Consider the following 21,552-nt stretch of genomic DNA (forward strand, 5'->3'; position numbering starts at 1 on the left):
TGGGTTTTTTTTGTGAAGAGTATTAGACCCTCCTGCAGAAAATCATCCTTTAACTTGACACCGTCACCCCTGTACTAAATGATGTTCTCAGGTTTGCAATTTGCTGCATTTCCTTTCTGTTTGAAAAGATGGTCAGTTTGGTCAAACGCTAAAACTTTAGTTCCATCAGACCACAGCGTAGCTCTGGTTGTGTTTTGTTTTTAGAAAAATGGCTTATGGCCTGTCAGACTTTAACATTCAGAAGTTCCTCACAAAGTCATAACTCAAAGTCTAATATTGCTGCCATTATACAGCATATTTGTGCACTTAACTATTTTCCTCCTCTTAGATTATTTACCTGCAATGACACTTAAAGTTATGATAATTAGTCATTGAAAGCATTAAATACAAGCAAATACTTGACAAATAATGGTTTGTTTTATCAGAGCAGTTAGCTGGTCATTGAGCACAACAATTATCTAATGCTACTGGGTTTCCAACTCGCAACTCAAACACTAGAAATTTAGGTGTGACCTCAAAACAGCAATCAAATAGACGGACTTGTTTTTAGACTATACATAAAAAACAAAAATATATGTTTCTGCTGAAAATAGAAATAAAAAAAGATGAAATCTGAAATAAATTTACCAAAATTAAACAGGAAACTAAAATGAAGAATCAGAGCTTCTATTTGTGGTCTTATAAATGAAGTGTATCAACGCAGTCAGTTTCCAGAAGAAAAACAGAAGTAACAGGCAAAATGCTGCCGATTCAAACATCATGAAGAAAAGTTGCACATGCACGTTTCTGCCTCAAGAGGGAGCTGGACAAGAGCTGGTAAATCGTTCAGTTTATTATTTTTTTACATTTTTTTGGCAGTTTTTTATTTTAAAATGATGAATTAAAAAATTAAAGTAAATTCTGATTTTCTGACTTTAATCTCAGAATTCTTTTTTTTTTCTTTTCGGTGGCGCTAATCCTCTTCCGTACAATGCAGAGATATTATGAATTGCAAAAATGAGAGATTTCCAGCCACTTCAGAGGAAAGAATACGTTACACCAGAAAGGTTTAGATAAATGTAGTTTTAAAGCGATTCTGACTAAGCATTTTGTAAAACGGATTATTAATAAATCAGTTAATTAAAGACACAGTGGAAAGACAAACAGCATCAGGCTCTTTGTTTTATGATGGGACTTGTCTTAGTTTTGGTAAGTTACCTATCTGCAGTCATAAATTAAACATAAGTCAGTTTTCTGCATCATCACTTGCAAACATAAAACAGAATCCATGTAACTTGAACATGTATTTTTAATTTCTTTGAATTCTTTCTGTTCTGCTCTCAGGCCTGCTCTATCTAGGCCTTCAGGTTTAAAGCGACCATTCAGACATAGACATATTAACTTGGATTAAGAAAATGTTAATCAACAATCCCACTGACATTTAGACTCATTATCATTTCAGTCACGCTCCATCTTGTGGTGTTCCCCAGTTTTGGTTAATGTTTGTGCCTCCTAACCGTTCCATCCTTTCACATACATGGAAGGGATGCATTTTGTCGTCACCCTTTCAAACCTTCATTTGACATTCCAAAACTTTTCTACATCACTCAAATTCAAATGGATCAAATTCTTGTTAGCACAGTCAAAGTTTCACTGCCTTTAATGGCAGCCACATTTTAAATACTGATAAGACCTATCAGCATTTCCATCTGCCTATATATCCATAGTGTCTCCATCACATGATGCTGTGACAGAAGCTGCCCATCCAGACCTTGCAGCATCCGCTATGTGACTTTGAACAGGAAAGATTATTCTACAGAGACTAACACCCCGAGGATTAGGCTTTTTCATAGGGAGAAGAAGAAAACAGGGGAAAGAGAAGAGGGAGGAAAGTGTGGGGTGAGGAAGAGGAGGGAAGAGCTGATCTATATAAAGAAGGACTGCATGACTCGAGAATTAGGGATGCAATCTTGAGCTGTGGCAACCCTCTCAGAAAACTGCAATTTGACGAAGGTTGGTTTGTTTTTGCAAGTTTCCATGCGTTTGCAATGCAAAATGGTTACTTCTGCATATATCTGTGACCTTAACTGTTAGGTTCTGTTACTGAAAGGTGTGTTTCTGCAGCATTCCTTGCTTGCTCACAGCATATATTACCTGTTCTATCTCATAATAATGGTTTTAAAACGTTAGATTTGCGGTACTTCTTCATCTTCTGTCATAAACTTGTTCAAACCTTCATTCTCTTTAAGAAAAGCAGAGTGAAGACATTTTCTCTTCTCTTTGTTGTTAGGACGCAGGTGCAGAAACTACAACTGCTTGTGTGAATGAGTTTGTTTGCTGCTGATAGTTGTATCTGAGTGAGCATGCAGGTGTCGGAGAGCAAGATGTCGGTGCGACGCTGCCTCACCCTCGTTACGGGCCTGGTGGAGTGTCTGTGCTTCGCCGGTGCCGTGTTCGGATGGGCTTCTCTTGTTTTTGTCCTCAAGGCGGACGGCTACTTCAGCTCTCTGTGCTTTAACACAACAGGAGTCAATGACACTCAGATATTAGGTCAGCTTGATCTTTCCGCTGCTGCTGGTTTATTCGTCACAATTTACTCAATCTTACGCTTTAACTGTAAATGTTACTGCATTGTTTTCAAAATGGTTATATAACCTGTTCATCAATTATGCATGTAAATACACCACTGTCTTGTTTATGTCTTTCTCTGCATTACCAACAGACTGCAGTGCACAAGATGAGCAGTTTTCACTTATTTTCGCCATCACCTCTTTTGTGAACAACTTCTTCTCGCTGCCCATCGGCTTCGTTTTTGATCACTTTGGTACCACAGTGGCTCGACTCTTGGCAATGTGAGTAAAATTGTGTTTATAAACCACAGTGATGTGCATTTGTTTGCTGCAAGCTCCTCTAAAACTTTCATCCATTTAGAGACTTAGTCTCTAAATGAGACTTAGTTAGTCACTAATGACTAACTTTAGTCAGTCATTACTGATTATTTTTAGTCAGTAATGACTGACTAACTTTAGTAATAAAGTAACCTTAGTAGTAAAGTAATGACTAAAGTCAGTCATTACTTTAGTTAGTAATGACTGACTAAAGTTAGTTAGTCATTAGTGACTAACTTTAGTCAGTCATTGCTGACTAGTCACTAATGACTGACTAAAGTTAGTCATTACTGACTAGTCACTAATGACTAACTTTAGTCAACTGGAATTTTATTAAATTGTCTCAGTTAAATACAAATTAAATGTTCTGGTTTGTTAGAAACCTTTGTGCACATCAACCTGAAGACATCACGGTGAAACAAGACGTTGCTGTGGGATAGATTGTGATTTCCCATGATCTCGCGTGAACTCGCGTGATCTCACTCGGCTTCAGCACAAGATCAGTCTGACTAAAATGAATCATGTTATCTCAACATGATTAAATTTCATAAACGGGAAGTTGTTGAATTTCTTGTTTATCCAACATGATTGTATCACGTTTTTGTTTGAAACATGAAATTATTTTGTTAAAAGTACATAATATTCTTTTGTTAATGTGATAACCCCCGAAGTTCATTTTTTTCAGTATTTGAATAATACTTCAAAGCAACCTGAACATGTGTGAAAATACCAGGTTCTGGTTTGCATGGAAAATATTCTTCTTTGTTTCAGGAAAATATGTTGACGAAAACAAATTAAAGGTAGAGTCAGCTGACCTGAGTGCTGCTTGCAGCTGGAACAGAACATCTCAGATCTTATCTTCTGCTTTTCTGACGAGGACAAGAGATGATGTGAAATCGATTCATTTGGGATCATCCGTTTGAAAAAGGAAGAAAAATGATGATCTGTGCTATTTTGTTTATTCTGAGACAGTCCTATCTCTCAACAGATTTCTTTACACCACTGGCTCCCTGATGGTGGCGATCTCTTCACCAGGTGAGAAACGATGATGATTTCTACCAGCTTATAAAAGGTGATGCGTCTCTTTCTTATCTTTTTCTCCTTTCCCATCAGCTCTGCCTTTCCTGCTCTTCCCAGCTCTCCCCCTTTTGGCTGTGGGAGGCATTTTATTTCTGATCACAAACATCCAGGTACGTTGGGTTTTATACATGTCTGTCAGCACAATATTTTTTCTTGAAAGATCAGGAATAACTGTGCAGCAGTTCAGAAAGCGAAGGCCTGTGGGTGAAGCTTTTGGTGCTTGAATGTCATCTTTTAACTCTGTGAAAATGTTAGGGACATCTGGAGCAAACTTCCAGAAAACTGTAAAACAGCTGAAACACTGACTTCCTTTAAATCTCAACTAAAAACCCACTTGTTTAGAGTTGTATTTGAAATGTAACCAATTGCAAATTTATTGACGGAATCTGACTTGATGTTGTGTTTTTAATGTTGATTCTATGTTGCATTGTGTTTTTGTGTTTGATTTGATGTAAAGCACTTTGAAATGCATTGCTGCTGAAATGTGCTACACAAATAAAGTTTGATTTGATTTGATCCGTTTGCCTGAGGATAGTATATGTTTGTTCTAAAGGCTTACTGCAAAATTTTCGCAGAAAGTCAGATGAGAGGACTTTATTTGTATCTTTTTAGAGGTTTTTAGTGGAAGGGCTTCAGTCACAGTGAAAAGGTACCATGACCTTCTGGCTCCAGGGATGATGAGTTCAAATAAAGACAATGCATGACTAAAAACACTTTCCAGACATTGGAGAGTGCTTAAAATATATTAACTCAAAATGTCTTGCAGTGCTGTGCACATTTACTATAGCAGGTCTATAAAGGCTAAACATAGTCTACTTTTCATTTTAGGAAACGGTGCAAATTAAAGTTCTTTCTCTGACAAATTTTTTTATCTAAGATAGTTTTATTGTCAGTAAATGATTCCCTAAAGAAAACTAGAGAAAAGACACGTGACCAGGATCACTTATTTACTTCTCAATGAGCCACTTTCCAAAGAAATGCTTGTCTTTTGGGTAAGTACATCAGGCTTATGATCTTATAGACAGACAACCAGTCGCCTCAGGAGATGCTTAGTGAAAGATGGCATTGTGTGTCGTCTCCTGATCGTATCCCTAAGTTCAACTCCTCAAAATGTAGTTTCAGTTTCCTTTGGATTCAAGTTTTATCCTGTGCAAAAGCTTCAATATGATATTTATTTGTTTTTGCCTCCTAAAGGTTGGAAACTTGTTTGGCTCACGACGCTCTACCATAATCAACCTTTATAATGGAGCTTTTGATTCTTCTTCAGCACTTTTCTTCATCATTAAGGTGACAAACATTCAGAAAGTACGTTTTTGTACAGGAGTAAAGAGCTCACGGATGCCACTGAGTCTTCTTCTCTCTGCAGTTGCTACATGAGTCAGGTGTTTCTCTCCGCGCTGCCTTCCTCTTTCTGTCGGCCTGCAGCGTCGTCCACATCCTCAGGACTTTCTTCCTGCTGCCCAGAACCTTCATTCCTCACCCACTGCCTGATCACTACACGTACGGGTACGAACAAACCGCCTGGGCGCAGCAACGTTAAGCCACTTTAAAAGTCTTCTTTTACTACTGGCAATATAACTTATATTTTTGTCTTGTATTTTTGCACACTAGACAAAAATAATTGGTGAGATTTTGTGTTATTGCCGTAGAGGACTACTGTTAGACAAACAATGATAAACTATTTATCTTGAGAGTCAGTCTTTTCAAATATGTAACCAGTGTGATGATTGAAAGACATTTCAAATAGTCAGCTAAATATACAGTTATAAATTAAAAATAATCAGACTAAATAAAATGTTTGCCTATTAGAAATTGTGGTGGTTGTGGGTCAATGTCTCTGAACATCTTGATGCTAGTAAACAGAAAGATACATGTTTACGAAAGATAAAACTGAAATTATGACTGACTTTCATGTTTGACTTGTTTTTAATCTATTTGCAGGGTCTCTTGTGGTCCTTTAGAGACTGAGAGCAGTGAGGTGACTGCAAACGACTGCACACTTACAGGAGCAGAGGACACACCGTTTACAAAGGACATCCCTCTCAAACAAGGTTTGTAATCCGTCTTTCTCCGCTTTGGCTCCTGGTCCATCTTCTCTAGGTTTATTGAGTGTTTGTTCCTCTCAGAGAAGACTTTCCGAGAGTGTTTGCTGTCCCGGTTCTTTGTGGGCCACCTGCTCTGGCTGTCGGTGATGCAGTTTAGGCACTTCCTGTTCATCGGCACGCTCAACCCCATGCTGCTCAGGCTGACAGAAGGAGATTCCTCTCTGGGTGACTCCTTCATTGCTCTTATCAGAAAAATAATTATTTGAGTCTATATGCTGCGTTTTTGAAGGTTTTGCTGCTACTTTGCAGTCAACTCAACCTGTGGGATTCCTATCAAAACATTGTTTGCTGACCATATTTGTTTTTATGTGCATGTATCTGTGCAGTGAGCCAGTACACCAACGCCTTTGCTTTCACCCAGCTGTGCGCTGTGCTGTGCGCTCCCTGGAACGGCCTCATCATGGACAGACACAAGGGAAAACCTCGGGCTGCAGGTGACCTGGTGGACATTTACAGGAGGAGCTGAGAAATCCTAAAGCCTGAAAGACAAGGAACCATGCTGCGATATATTTACACGTTATTGTCAATGCTTGTAGGGGAGACGGAGCATGAGGCCGACCTGCAGGCGTCTGTGCTTTCTCTATTCCTGACGGCGCTGCAGTGCCTCTTGTTCTCTCTGTGTGCCTCCATCCCCTCCCTGCCGCTTCAGTACCTCACCTTCATCCTGCAGGTGGTGAACCGCTCCTTCCTCTACGGCGGCATCGCATCCTTCATCAGCGTGGCGTGAGTATCATCTTCGGCCAAGCGAAATCTGAAAAGCAGGAAGCATGTTTGTGTTATGAAAAAAGAAAAGAAGTCAAACGGGGTTAAAGACACGTTATGAAACTAAAAGCTGTTCCATTTTTTTTTTTAAAAATGAATAGATGTCATTTCATTTAAGGGGGTTGGATTTTGGCACAAATGGAACCCCTTACATTTACCTTTAAAGAGTTAATTTTTATTTGAAGTTCTCTTTATTTGTTGATAAGGTTTCCATCGTGTCACTTCGGGAAGCTGTATGGTCTTGGTACGTCGCTGGCTGCGTTGTTTTGTCTGCTGGAGTATCCCTGCTTTGCTCTGGTGAACGGAGTTCTGGGTGGAGATCCTTTATACGTGAGTGCTGACTTATCTCTCAGTTAACTCAGCTGTGATCCCTCCCTCTCATGACTTCCTCTCTCGTCGTGTCCTACGTGTGTGCAGGTGAACATCAGCCTTACGCTGCTCAGCTTGCTGCCCTTCATACATCCTCTCTCTGTCTACCTCCACTGTCGAAAACGCGCCTCTCTGAGAGACAAGAGGAAGACCAAAGCTTTCTCCTCTTGAAGCCCACTGACTGATGGGACAGTGTTCTCCACATGAATGACTGTGCCATTGTTCCAGTTGTGACAAACAGATCCACTATGCTGGGTTTGAAAATAAATTACGGGCATAAGCTTTAATTAAATGTTAGCCCAACTAGCAGATTTTATATACTGCATTTATCTCAAGTCAGAAATTAACACTTATTATAGGTTGCGCTTAAAATGTTACAGTCCGGATGAGGCTTATTTACTGGATAATTTCATAACAACCATAGTAGTTTTCCTAAAACGTTACAGTTTAGCTGCCCTGTTGATGAAAGGGAGTCTGTAACTCAGCAACACACACAGCTTGTGTCTCCTTTCTAACCCAAAGATCACATGAGCATAAATCTAAGAACTGCAGAAGTGTTAAAGTTGCCAGATCTGTCTCGCATCTGAACAGGCCCATTTACAGATTCAACTGTGACTTTAAAAAATAAACAAATAATTGTTGTCGGTCAGGAAGGTTGAACTTTTATGTTCTGGGTAGGCCCCTAGTTTCTCTGCCCAGTGGGAAAATAAAAAAAACATCTGGTGGTGTCTATAAAATGTCCTGCTTGAGCAAATACCAACCATCCTGCTGTGTAGTTTTAGAATATGGAAACACTTTTGGGAGACCTTTCAAAGATTCAAGGAAGGCTGGGTAATCTGAACTTTAGCTTTGAAAAAGCAACAAGTGAAAACTTTTGTCTTGAGTCTGAATCCGCAGAAAGGCAACTGCTTCAACTAGTGGGCTGTAAAAATCCACAAACCTACCTGACCGCTCTCTGTGAGCCAATGCCTGAGAAACACCAAATACGCTCCAGAAACTGAGTCGGGAGTTCGACTTCAGTGTGGAGTTTAGTCAGGCTGTAGTTGCTAATGCTCAAGGTAATAATGAGGCATGGCTTGACTCCCAGTTTCAGAACCACATTGTGCCAAATTTTCCACCCTGCAGACGGTGAACCCAGATGAAAAAAACAACCTGTGTCTTGTTGGAAAAGGCCTGCCGATCACTAAGCTATGCATACTGCTCAACCACATTTCTCATCTTCTAATCCTATTAGTTTGTTCCATAGTTTCACATCACATACGGAGGTCTTACTTGGTGCAAAACAAAAGTTGATTATATGATGTTAACATCCTTGATTTTTTTTTTCATCTAATACATTTTTTTTCTGTAGCTGACTAATGCTTTGTGTTATTTTTTTTGTCTATAATCTGTCATTTATAAACAAATGAACCCATCCGATCACTGAACAGAAGCTTAGAAGAGATCAATGTGTGGATGTGCCAAAACCTTCTCCAGCTGAACAGAAACAGAACTGAAGTTATTATTTTTGGACCTAAAGAGGAACGATCTTGAGTCAGTGCACAGCTTCAGTTATTACAACTAAAAACCAGCGATCAGGCCAGAAACCTGGGAGTAGTGATGGACTCTGACCTGAACCTATTTTAAAGTCTATTCTTTGAGCTACAGGGAGCCAGTGGAGAGACTTTAAAACTGGTGTTATGTGCTCTATCTTCCTGGTTTCAGTGAGAACGTGAGCAGCAGCATTCTGGATCAGCTGCAGCTGTTTGATTGATTTGTTGGACAGACCTGTGAAGACGCCGTTACAATAATCAATACGACTGAAGATAAACACCTGAATGAGTTTCTCTAGATCTGGCTGAGACATTAGTCCTTTAATCCTGGAAATGTTCTTCAGGTGATAGAAGGCCGACTTTGTGACTGTCTTTATGTGGCTCTGAATGTTCAGGTCAGAGTCCATCACTACTCCCAGGTCTCCGGCCTGATCGCTGGTTTTTAGTTGTAATAAATGAAGCTGAACAACATTAACTGAACAATTAATGTTGTTCAGTATGAAACAATAATATTTCAGAACCAATAAAGAACACAAACAAATTACATATGTTTTATATATTAATTCATATTTTTGTTGATATATTTCAATTTCTTAGTGAGACATTTGTCGAAACACTAAGATGAAGTAACTACATAGACAAATCGATGACAGGTGCAACATTTATAGTAACAAACTTGTTACTGTAATACTCAGAAAACAAAAACAAATTGTTTCTCCTTCTTTTAGTCACAACCTTTTCTTTGCATCTTATTGTTGCTGTCTGTAGATGGCAAACTCTTAAAGTTACGTAACAACACAAAAATCCTGAGCAACCATAATAATATTTTTATCCAATCTTTACTACAGATCTCTCTTTTTTAATATGTTATTACTCTGGTAAAGAACCTGAAAAGCTACACAAAATCTGAAATCCTACAAAAACTTTTTTTTTTTTTTTTTTTTTTTTTAATAATTTGAGCTCTTTGTGATGTTAGTCCAGCAAATTGACAAAATATTTGATTAAAACCTAATTTCATTGCTGTCTTTGGAGAACCTTTCAACTTAATGCAGAAAAGTTGCACAAAAACCTTTGTGTCTCCAGAGGGAGCTGTGCTAAAACTGATAAAGTGTCTCATGAGATGTTCGTGTTTGAGAAAATAAATCGGTAAACTGTCAATTATGTTTCCTGCATGCAGGAACGTGAAGCCATACAGCTTCACATTTCCTTACCAAGCTTAAGCTTAAAATCTGCTCTAAGTTACATTTCAGAAGAAAACAATTGCATAAAGTAGATATTCATTAGCAAAAATAAATAAATAAAAAATGCTAGAAGTAGAATAACATTTTTAAACTGTGAAGTGAATCCTCCATTGAGGAAATTTCATGAATGAGAATCAATCTGCTGTTAATGAGGTGACTTGTTGCTGCACCACATCTTCATGGCAGATTTTAAAGACTCACTCCGACTGTCTGTTCCCTTTGAACAGTGCAGCAGGCAAAAAAACAAATGTTTTTTCATATTGTCATCATTGTTTTTGTCATCTGGGCGGATGGTGAGGAAGATAAATCATGTCTGAAACTGAGTGAATGTCTAGCAGCAGCAGAACCAGAGAACATAATGATCCTCACCTCTGAACTGTGGCATCTAAGATAAATATGAAAACAACATCAACACACCAGCATTTACATCAACAAATCTATTTCAGCGCTTCATGTTTTTCATTCAGTTAATCAATAAAAGTTTCATAAAAGCTCTACTTCGAGAATGAAGGCAGCAGGAAAAGATCCTCCTTTTTTCTGTTAATGAGGTGACTTGTTGCTGCACCACATCTTCATGGCAGATTTTAAAGACTCACTCCGACTGTCTGTTCCCTTTGAACAGTGCAGCAGGCAAAAAGTCACAAATGTTACATTTTCATATTGTCATCATCCATGTGTTTGTTAATTAATCCATGCAGATGATGGAAGATAAATCATGTCTGTCCTTAGGTTGCATTTTTCTAGCAGCAGCAAAAAGCCAGAAAATATTTGATCCTCAGCTCTGAACTGTGTGCATCTAAGATAAATATCAAAACAGTGCCTCAACACACCAAAGCTTGGGCTGAAGAGTGATTTGAGCCAAATCTCAAAGCTAACACGCTAACATGTTTTCTTATTTCACAATCAAGATGTTCTGAAAGTTTCTATATGCTCTACTTCAGATAGCAGGAAATCCTCCTTTTTTTTCTTCTCTGTTTCCTCTTATTTATAATTTTTGTTGCCTTACCAGTTTCTTCTTACTCTGCTCATGTTTTCATGTGTGTTTGTTTCACTGAACCACTAACCATGACATGACCAACCTCTGATATTCCGTCTATCTTGTCCTGTTAATTAATCCATGCAGATGATGAAGCAGTTGGATGCACACTTTCTGTCCTTAGGTTGCATTTTTCCCGTGTATCTGTTAAAAAGCTACAAATATTTGAACGCAAACAACTCTGCAGTGGAACATGATCAAAAAATCAAAAGTGCCTCAACATTTCCCCAAAGCTTGGGCTGAAGAGTGATTTGAGCCAAATAGTCCCCAAAGCTAACACAGAGTTTGGACAGCAGCTTTCTTATTTCACAATCAAAAGATGTTCTGAGGAAAAACAAAAACGCAGAACTTAAATTTAATCTGAATAAAGCCCTGATGAATGATCTCCTGCTCATCCTGATATCTGAAGTCTGATAGGAACACTCTGGTGACAGACATCCATCATCAGATGGCTCAAACAGCTGCTGCTTTTTTCTGCTCTGTTCTAATTTTCGACTGGACCCATGTCAGATTCACATGTTCATTTCAGTGACACATACTGAAGTAGTGGGTGACTTATTTGAATAAAAATCCTTGGCAGAGGCTGTTGGTTTGAACTAGTGAACAGTTACAGTAGTTAGTAAAAAAAAAATGGTGGAGAGGCTCAGGAAAAGCCTGAGGAGGCGGAGGGAAGTGAGTTACAGAGTAGGAGAAAGGAATAAAAGCTGATATAACATCAACTCCATATTTGATGGACCTGAGCAACTAAATCTCTTTTAGCAGATCATGGAGACCAAATACTTCAAATTCAACAAACCATTGGTAAATCAAGTTTAGATACACCAAATGAAAGCCTTTTTATGAAAACAATAGACCTAAAATGACCTGTAATTTGTGACTCTGGGCTGCTGAAACAGCTGAACCTGCATATAAAACATTAGAGGAAAATATGTTGCAATAAGATTTAAGTTTAAAATGTACGAAAAAGATGTAAAAAAGTGATGGAGTCAACATTTCTGTCAATACTGGATGTGTTGCCTTCAAAACAGATAAAAACATCATCTTTGATAATTATGATCGTCAATTTATGTCTGTGTTTATTTGAAATATTGATGCATTCCTTCCTGATTGAAACTTTTACGAATACTTAATAGCTATGATCAAATATGATGATGGCAGGTTGATGATCTGGGTTTGTCTTAGAGCCACAGGAAGTGGGAATCTTGCAGTCATTGAGTCGACTATAGGAACTCCTCTGAATACCCACGATGTCTACAGTAAAACATGAGACCATCTGATCTGAAGCTAGGCTGAAATTAGGTCATGGACAGAGGTTGGCAGCAGCAGATGAAACAGAATATTGTAGAAAGGAAAAAACTTTTCAAAGGCCTGATCCTGAAGGAGAGCGGGGCGAGCAGAAACGAAGGTCTGTAAACCTCAATGAAGTGAATCAAAGTAGCAAAGGTGAGAGACAGAAAACATCTGTGTTGAGACTTCTTGTTTCCAGTTTGAGTTAATAGCAATAATTTGCAGAGGGATGCTTTTATAATGCTGCATTGTTAATTATTCATTCTTGAACCATGATTAGTATCTGGTTTTATTTATCTATTTTAACTATTTGGGCTAATTTAAGGAGCCCTCCATGTAAACTGTCAATTCTGATTTTAACAAACGTAACATTGTATTGGCAAATAGAAAGCACAACCAATTTAGATCGTAACGTTTCATTATTTTGAAACTAATTGGAGGTATATGCACAAACTTTTTTCCTTTGGCTTTGATTTAGTTGTATCAATGGTGATATTGTGTCACTTGTAGAGATGTCAAAACGTGGTGAAGACCAGATCTTTCTTATTATTGCAACATTAACACATCTGTAGATAATGTTCAGTAATCAATAATCCCATAATGCCACATCGATGGGTGTTTCAAGTTTAGGGTAAACTTTCCTAACCTATTCAACACGTTCAGACGAATAACTTTCCACTTTTGTGTTACCAAAATCTAGTTCTGAGGCCATCAAGGATCAAACTCGGCGTATATTTAAATCAGTTGCAAATATGAACTTTACACATATCGGCTTCTCCTCTGATACTAAATATCAAATGATTCATTGTCTCATTAACAGAGTCTTCTCTGACCTTTGCTGTCCAGCACCCACATTCCTCATGATTCATACATTTGTATCAGCTTCTCTCTCCCAACAAAAGCGACAATTTGTGAGAATTATTAGCCACTTTACTTTGTGTTTTTATAACCAAGGATCACTTAGAAACTCCCCACTGACAAATCTCTGATTACATACTTCTTGAACTTTCTGCTTGACCTTGGATCCGGTGGGCAGAAGCCAGTTCTGTCTGATCTTCAGCACTCTGTACAAATGTGTGTGTTCTGCGTCGGGGTGTGTTTGTGTGTGTTTGAGGGTTGATGGGCGACGGACAGTCAGATACATGTTAATTTAGGATCCGGGACAGAGTCCATGAGCATGCTGTGTTTACACCAGTTCAAATGCCAGAGTCCCTGTGATTCACTTTGCCACAGGAGGCAAGTGAGAGAATGCATGGGAGGGGATCTGGGATCTGGAAGGCGATGTATATATTTATTTTTTTCTCTTTGCACACACTGACAATGCAAGGCGTGGTACCACACCAGAATGATGGACCAGTAAGAGGAATGCTTTTAAAATCACCTTTTTGGATTCTTGATAAACAGGTTTGGGTTTCAAGAACCTTTTGTATTCACACACGCATTTTTGAACATGGAGAGCCAGCTGCCTACCCTCGTTACTCCAGGGCCACTGAATAAATGATTTGCACATAAACACACACACACGCGGGCGACCTTCTCAGCTCCACAGCCCCCTGCGGAGGCCGGCTGCTTGGTGAGCTGTCCACCTCCCCCTCTCACAGCACCACAGCCAACAAGTGGTCCGATTCCAGGCGCGCAGTTAATTAGTCTCTGCACTGTGAGCCCAGCTTGGAGTTGCAGATGACCTTCCCTGGAGAAGGCTCTGGTGGGATGGGAGCAGATGATATGCATCATGGAGGACCTGGCAGTGACCCGTGACATTTGGGGACGAGCCACACGTGAGTGAAACCCAGCCCGCCCTCTTCGCCCTGACACACTTTATTTCATATGCACAATACCTCCGTCCCACGGCCTCACTGCACCGTGATTTCTCCTCCAGGTGGTTTCACAACTGCCAAATCAGCTGGAAACAGTGAGAGTTGGCCTGGTGGTCTCCTAATGTCGTTTTCCACAGCATATACCTTCAAACTTATACAAATGAGTTCTTACGTTTAGATAAAGTGCCCTAAAAATAAATAAAAATATATGAATTATGTGAAGAAAAAAAATTTATATTACAGGAAGTCTTAAAGTTTCTGTCTCAATTCTGGCTTTGCTCATTCTTCTAATCTGAAATGGTATAGGTAGGCCTGTCACAATAAACAATAAATCAATTATCGCATGATAAATTAAGAGAAACTCAATAGTTTTCATTTGATTTATCGTTCTTCTCTTTCCTTTCTGTTTTTAGCAGAAACTGAGTGATAAAAGTTTTGGTAGTTTTTTAAAGATAATTTTATTAGTAGAGACTTCATAATTCATTTAATTTGTTGTTTCTGTTGTTTTCTTTATTTATTTTGGATATTTAAATTTCTTCCAGTTCCAGTGTTTAAATTTTTATTAGAATTTAAAGTTTATTGATCTTTGAGAATGCCATTATTACTATCATGTTACTTGAAAATGGTCTCAGAACAGCATTATTATCATTTATCGTCATAACTTATGGGGCAATTTATTGACTGCAGACTGTCTGACATTCTAATCAGTTACAGAGAGAAAGCAGTTGAGACCTAAGTTATGTTGTCGTTGCTTAATAAGATTTTTTTTGGTTTCTGGGTTTTAAAAAAGTTAATGTATATAATGTAGTGTCTGACAACACAGGGGAACTTTCTGGAGGATTATTATGTACGGTTTCCAAATGTACAAGCAGACAATCCAGTACCAGGACCTGAAAGAAGATGTAAACGTGAAATATATATTTATATACTGTATATAAAATTTTCTTATATAAAAGGGAAATTGCTCAGAGATCTGGAGGATTTCGTTACGATCGGGTGAAGATTTCCTTATAATTCGGTCGTGTTGACTTGGGCTGCAGTATTGTAATAAAACTTTGATGTTCAACCAAAGTTTGTAGCATGTAGAGTCTTTTGCCTGCAACGTCACCACACAGCAACAAGAGAAGACGGACAGAAGAGAAAAAATTTTACCCATTGTGCCCAAATAGTTGAATATCTGTCTCGTCTAACAGCAGAACTGTCTCCCAGAAGGCATCACTTTCTGTCAGCTTGAAAATGCTGTTGACTTCATTTGTTGACTTCATTTTTGGCCAGATCGTTCTCGGTCCATGAACAGTAAAACTGGTTTTCCAACATTTCTTACCTCAGAATCGACTTGAGATTCAAAGGTTCTTGGGTTGCTGTATAGAATCATAACCTGTTTCCTTTCATTTGAGGAGGCAGACAATTACAAATTAGACAGTTTTGGGTATTCCAACAGGAAAATTATACCCAAAATACATAAAAACTAATTTTGAAATGCTCATGATTACCTTCCTGAATGACCTGCCCGAATGTCAATTCCATCTGAAATTTATGAGCAATTGTGAAAATTCAGATCCATGGTAAATAAATAATAAATAAGCAAACATATTGAAGTTAATTAATCGATCCTGCTTAGATAATATTTAAAAATTCATCCACAAATATAGCTGATGCTTTTATTTGCTTCAAAAAGTGAGTTCTTGAGGCAAATTTTCCGTTTGACTAATTTATTTGACATTTATCCAAATATTAACAGGTTTGTCTGTATGTATTTTAGCCTGTCTGTCATTAAAAGGAACCTGACATTAAGCAAAACATATAGATCCACTTCTTGCCAAGTGCTACTTTGATAAATAGGCCATTAAAATGGACACTTTGTTTTGATGATTAACTTGATGTGCAGTATGTACTGTACCACAAAGATTTGTCAGTGTTCTGTCATCCTTCAGCCACACACACATAACGTAGCCTGTCCATATGTTGGGTTTGGTCATTTTTGCTCCACCGCTGGGTTTTCCTTTCATGTTCATCTGTTGTTGTGAGATGTAGGCGGCTCTCGGCTTCTTTCCAAACCAGCCTACACTGAAGCAGAGTAATGAGATTTTGGGTTTAATGCCAAATGAGTTTACCAGCCTCCCTTTTTCACCGTTGGTGGTGAGCATGATGTGCCACAGGTGAAATCACAGCACTTTTAATTAGTTGTAGTTTTACAGTAAATTCTTTGGCTTTCCTCCAGGAGGCAGAGAGCTGGTTTTGTGCCAAAACGGCCTCCATCCCACCTCCAGCTTCAGTAGAAGTCAACCAATCCTCCCACACTGTGCTTTGTCTTAAAGGAGAAAAAAAATGTGACTGTATAAAGCAAAGCCTGCATCTTTTGTTTTTATATAAAATTTAATTCAAAATTAATCAAATGTATGCATTTAGGAAGTTAGGGCATTTTGTTTCCTATAATCATCCCCACATTTATAAGTAAAAAATAATTAATCTCCCCTTTAGGAGACGGTTGTCAATATTTGGATAGCGCCAAGTCTCTGCTTTCCACTGCCTTTCCAGGCGCTTCCTCCGGCGGTTCTTAACCCTCCCTCCTGGCTGACGTAGAGAGGATCCTTCGCTGCCCACGGCCGTGGGCGACGCGCCGGCCGCGGGTATAAAAAGCTGCCCGGGAATCCAGAACGACACTGCCAGAAGCCGCAGTGACTCGGTCACCAGAGCTGATCCGCAGCAGAGATAGCAGTAAGCAGGCACTTCCACGCCGCGCAGGCTAACTCGCTTTCGGCTTTGGTTCGAGATGGAGACCCGTAGGACCGTGAGGAGCTCCAGAACTCACAACTTCAAGAGTAAGTAGAGCAGCATCTCGAAACTGCAGGAGGAGGATGTTAACTTTTAGTCTGACCTTGTGATTTGAGTTGTCTTATGTGTTTTCTGGAAGGTTTTATGGGTTTTAGCTATTTAAGCAACAATAATTCATATATTTCTGTCTTTTTTTTGTGGGCGAATGAACTTTTTGCGCTTTTACGCTCAGAAACTTTGGTTTATTTTCAAACTTTTGAAATAACATTAGCTTAAATAAAAACTTAACACAACTTATTTAGTTTATAAATGTGTCGATTTGCATTTTTAAGTTCTGGTAGCAAATAAGGTTGCCACTTTTGCATGTTCAGGAGAAAATAATATAGTTAAAATAATGTTAAGTGAGCAAATCTGAGTTTGGTTCTGTTGTAAAGTTTAACTTTTTTCTCTTTTTGCATACAAAGAGTCTTAGTATGAAACTAAATAAAACAACTAAAATTAACTTCTGTATTTTAGTTTGGCCCATCAGGCTATCCCTAAAACTTTCAAGTGCTGCTCTTCCATGATTTGTGCAAACAACTTTCAAACTCTAACACTCAGGCGATGTGTATTTTTCTCCACATCATCTGCAGTTTCTGTGACCAAACTTGTTAAAAGGTCAGAAGGTTAGATGGTGGAAAATCTTGCGCAGAACTGATGAATGGAACCTTATTAATATTTAATGCATGTACTTTTCCCGCATTTACTTCTTCTGTGGGGTGTTATCTGAGCGCTGCCAAATGGCTTCTGAATTATTAATTAAAACTGAAACTGATCCTGCTCTGGGTTCTGGTTGTAGCTTGTACATGCTCTCTCCCCTGGCACCTCTCCCAGGGGAAACAACCATTTGATTTAAATAACATGAGATCTAGAAATCTGTCGATTTAATGCTGCAAATAACACGTTCTAATATTTAAGAATGTCTGGGTCATAGATTAGTGCCAACTTAGCCAATTAAACTTGCTCAAGGCCAGAGTTATGCAACCGAGTCACTGATACCTATGTAAAGTGATCATCTGGAAATGAATAGGTGATTGATTTTTTTGTCTGAATTATATATGGGGAGTATCAAAATGACATGGGTGAAGGAACAGTACCATTACATGGAATCACAACAACAGGTTTGATAGACAGAAAGCTCATTAATCAACAGACAATGAGCAGGTTTCCAAACCATAACAACGCCAGCATCCCTTCCTCAGTCTTCTACGGTTTCTGTAAAACCTTCTTCCTGTGAATTATGATGTTTTCCAGCTTAGTAAAAACCTCCTTCTGCTCCTCTGTACCTTCAGGTGGACTGACCCTTTGGTTGATTCTGTGGCTGGTGGTGGTGAAGCCGGGCGGGGTTTCTGCATGCCCCAGGCTGTGTGTGTGTTACCCTACGCCCATGACGGTCAGCTGCCAGTCCCAGAACCTTACCATGGTTCCAGCTGGAGTACCCTACGACTCCCAACGAGTCTTTCTGCAGAACAACCGCATCACAGAGCTTCGCGCAGATTCCTTTGGCTTCGAGACACAGGTGAGTTTCCTACTCGTAGGAAATGTTTCCTGTTACTAAAGAATTTCTTTTTTTTAACACATTTCCCATTAAATCCCCATGCAGGTGCTTTGGCTGTATGGAAACAACATTACATGGATTGAGGCCGGAGCTTTCAGCAACCTCCGGATCCTGGAGGAGCTGGACCTGGGCGACAACCCTTTGCTGCGGCACCTGGAAGGTGGAGCATTCAGGGGCCTGGAGAAGTTGCAGAGCCTGCACATGCATCGCTGCAAGCTGGCCACTCTCCCCCATGACATCTTCCACAAGCTGTACAGCCTGCAGTTTCTCTACCTGCAGGTAAATGCGGCATGCACACGCACACACACACACAGAGAAATGTAAAAACACTTTTGAGATGCTCATGATTTATTATGCTTTCAACAGGAGACAGTCATGTTGCAGAATTAGTTTACTGACGCAACAGTTTGCATCCAAGCCACACACACACCCCCACACACACACAGTGACGTGTTCCACACTGCTGGGAGATTTAGTCTAAGCAACACATTCAAATACAAACTCAGAAAACCAAAGCAGCACATGTACACCAGTGATCTAGCCTCATTTAATCACACAAACTATTCAGTTTTAGTAAGGTCAGAGGGTAAATCCAGAAATATATGAAAAAAGAGATTGTACAGTTAAAAAAAACAAACAAATAATCAATAAAATGAGTGAAAATTCAGCAGCACATCCCACATTTAAACATTACAGCTGATTACTACTCAGTAATCAGCTGCAAAGTTTAACAGCATCAGCTTCCTCTTTTGCATTTTCTCTAAATTCTCTCATATTTGGGTTTTTCTGCAGGAAAATCAACTCCACTCTCTGCAGGACGACCTCTTCTCAGATCTGGTCAACCTGACCCATCTTTTCCTGCACGGGAACCGAATCCGTGTTCTCTCTGAGAATGTGTTCAGAGGCCTGGTCAACCTGGACCGCCTCCTTCTCCATGACAACCGCATCCGACAGGTGAACCGCCGGGCTTTCCGCGATCTGGGTCGCCTGACGATCCTTTACCTTTTCAACAACTCTCTGGCCGAGCTGCCAGGCCAGACCATGAAGGACACCCAGGGCATCCAGTTCCTGCGCCTCAACAGCAACCCCTGGTCCTGTGGCTGTGAGTCCCGTCCCCTCTGGGAGTGGTTCCGCAAAGCCCGCATCTCCTCCTCGGAAGTCGTGTGCACCTCCCCATCCCAGCGTCGTGGCCAGGACCTCCGATTCCTGCGTGAGATGGATTTCGCCCTGTGCCCCGTGCCTGACCCCGGCTCCATGGCCGGATCCACAACCACCACCTTCAGCACCAAGACGCGCTGGTGGTTCTCCAAGCACAAGCCTGCATCTTCATCGAAGGCTTCGTTCCAGAAGAGCTCAGAGAGTGTGAAGACCTTACCCTTCTCCCCCGTAAAGCCTCAGTATCCCCCCAAGAAGTCCGCTGAAACCTTACCCTACAAGTACGAACTGTCCGCAGACGAGGCAGCTCTTCCCAAGCTGGATCCGGAAGAGTACTGGGCCAACTATGGAAACGAAGACTCCTCCATCCGCTGCATTGAGCTGGACTGTGCTCCCAGCTATGACAGCGCAGCTTTCCCATCATCCTCCTCTTCAACCATCACTCCATCCCATCTCCACTTCCTCTCCTTCTTCATAGTAGCACTCCTTCTCCATTTCCTGTTAAGCTGAGCTGTTTTCTCCTCTCATATCGTCTCTTTCCTCTAAATTTTCCTTCTGCTCTTTCTTGTTCACACTAAAGAAATTGCATCTTGATTCCCTTCAGTTGCCTCCTGCACATTCGCGAGGGATGATTCAGTGATGCAGGAGATGGACGAGGCAGCAGGGAGCTGTTTCAGAGCAAAGAGCAGAGGTCAGATTAGCTGAAGCAGAAAACGATAAGTGAGTGCAAGTAACCTGGTGGGGTCTTCAGATGCTACTTGTGATATCCCAGTCCAAACGATGCCGATTCCATGATCCAATGATTGTCTAATCACTGTTTATGTCATGGTAGTTGCATAAAGTAGGGGATTCACAGACAGTTTGGCACCACCAGACGTTAGGAAAATATGCAGATCCTGGGAAGTAATGGAAGTTTACCAGCAAACAAGCACCTGTAAATACAGCAAAGAATCACTGTAGATAAGCTTATTCCCTATTGTAATTAGGATTAACAGGATTTGTACTTTTAGTAAGAACAGTTTGTATTAAGGTCATTGATTTTTGAATGAAAGGAAGCCTAATAATATGTGTTAGCTCGTACAGTTTCACCCAACCATCACTCCAGCCTTATTTGCTTTCATGTTGTTTCCTGGACTTCTCTAATTCTCAGTCTGTTTGATTACGTTTGTAAACCTTGTTTTTGTGTTTCTAACCGGAACATTTTCCACAAAAAGGAGAATTTGAAAATGCATGTCTTGCTTTGGATTTGACCAGAACCAACATATATGCAAAATATGGTCAAACAGATCATGACAATCAATCAATGTGTCTGCTTATTCCACAATGGAGCTGCAGCTTTCTGTCTCCTGCATCTGTGGAAGAAAAGTAACGGATTAAGGCCATGTGTTTGTGACCAACCCTCCATGTTTCATCTGAATCATGACAGTGAATTTCTAAACTGATCATACTGTGATGTTGCTGGATTTTGTATTTTTAATGGAAGATGCTGTTGAAGTGTTTTATTTAATAAAAAAAAACTGAATTCATAAAGTTTCAGCGAGCTTTTTTTTTTGTTTTCTCAAAGCGGTATCCGTATTTGCCACATTAGAAATTGACATTGGAAATAAAATAAACATTTTGAGATGAGGTCAAAGAGATTCACATATATAAAAACACAATTTCTAATTATTTTTCATATTTATTAAGTCACTAATTTGTTTGCATTAATTTGCTGAAATATTTCTTATTTAGCATTCAATTTGGGAAGAATGAATTGTTTGATTCGAATTAACAATTAACAACCAAATAAAAGATTTTTGGACTCCCATCTAAGAGTAATAATATTTAGCTACATTTAATCTAGTTCTTTCTTGCAAGTTTTCATCTTATTTATGTAAATTATTTAGATAAAATCACCACAAAGAAAGTTTGAATGTGATTACATAAAAA

The 21,552-nt window shown here is 39.5% G+C and overlaps 1 protein-coding gene and 1 pseudogene across 1 annotated transcript; both read left to right on the top strand.

The window, feature by feature from the left end:
* The first annotated feature begins 2,219 nt into the window (after positions 1 to 2,219).
* On the top strand, positions 2,220 to 8,641 carry LOC122836661 (annotated as a pseudogene).
* Positions 8,642 to 16,743: 8,102 nt separating this feature from the next.
* rtn4rl2b (reticulon 4 receptor-like 2b) lies at positions 16,744 to 21,154 on the top strand. The gene is made up of 4 exons (XM_044126403.1): positions 16,744 to 16,918; positions 18,203 to 18,429; positions 18,514 to 18,747; positions 19,261 to 21,154. The coding sequence occupies exons 1-4, from the start codon at positions 16,870 to 16,872 to the stop codon at positions 20,131 to 20,133; spliced, it is 1,383 nt and encodes a 460-aa protein (XP_043982338.1). The 5' UTR covers positions 16,744 to 16,869; the 3' UTR covers positions 20,134 to 21,154.
* Positions 21,155 to 21,552: the final 398 nt, after the last annotated feature.

Source organism: Gambusia affinis, linkage group LG09 (assembly GCF_019740435.1).
Source record: "Gambusia affinis linkage group LG09, SWU_Gaff_1.0, whole genome shotgun sequence".
Taxonomy (NCBI): Eukaryota; Metazoa; Chordata; class Actinopteri; order Cyprinodontiformes; family Poeciliidae; genus Gambusia; species Gambusia affinis.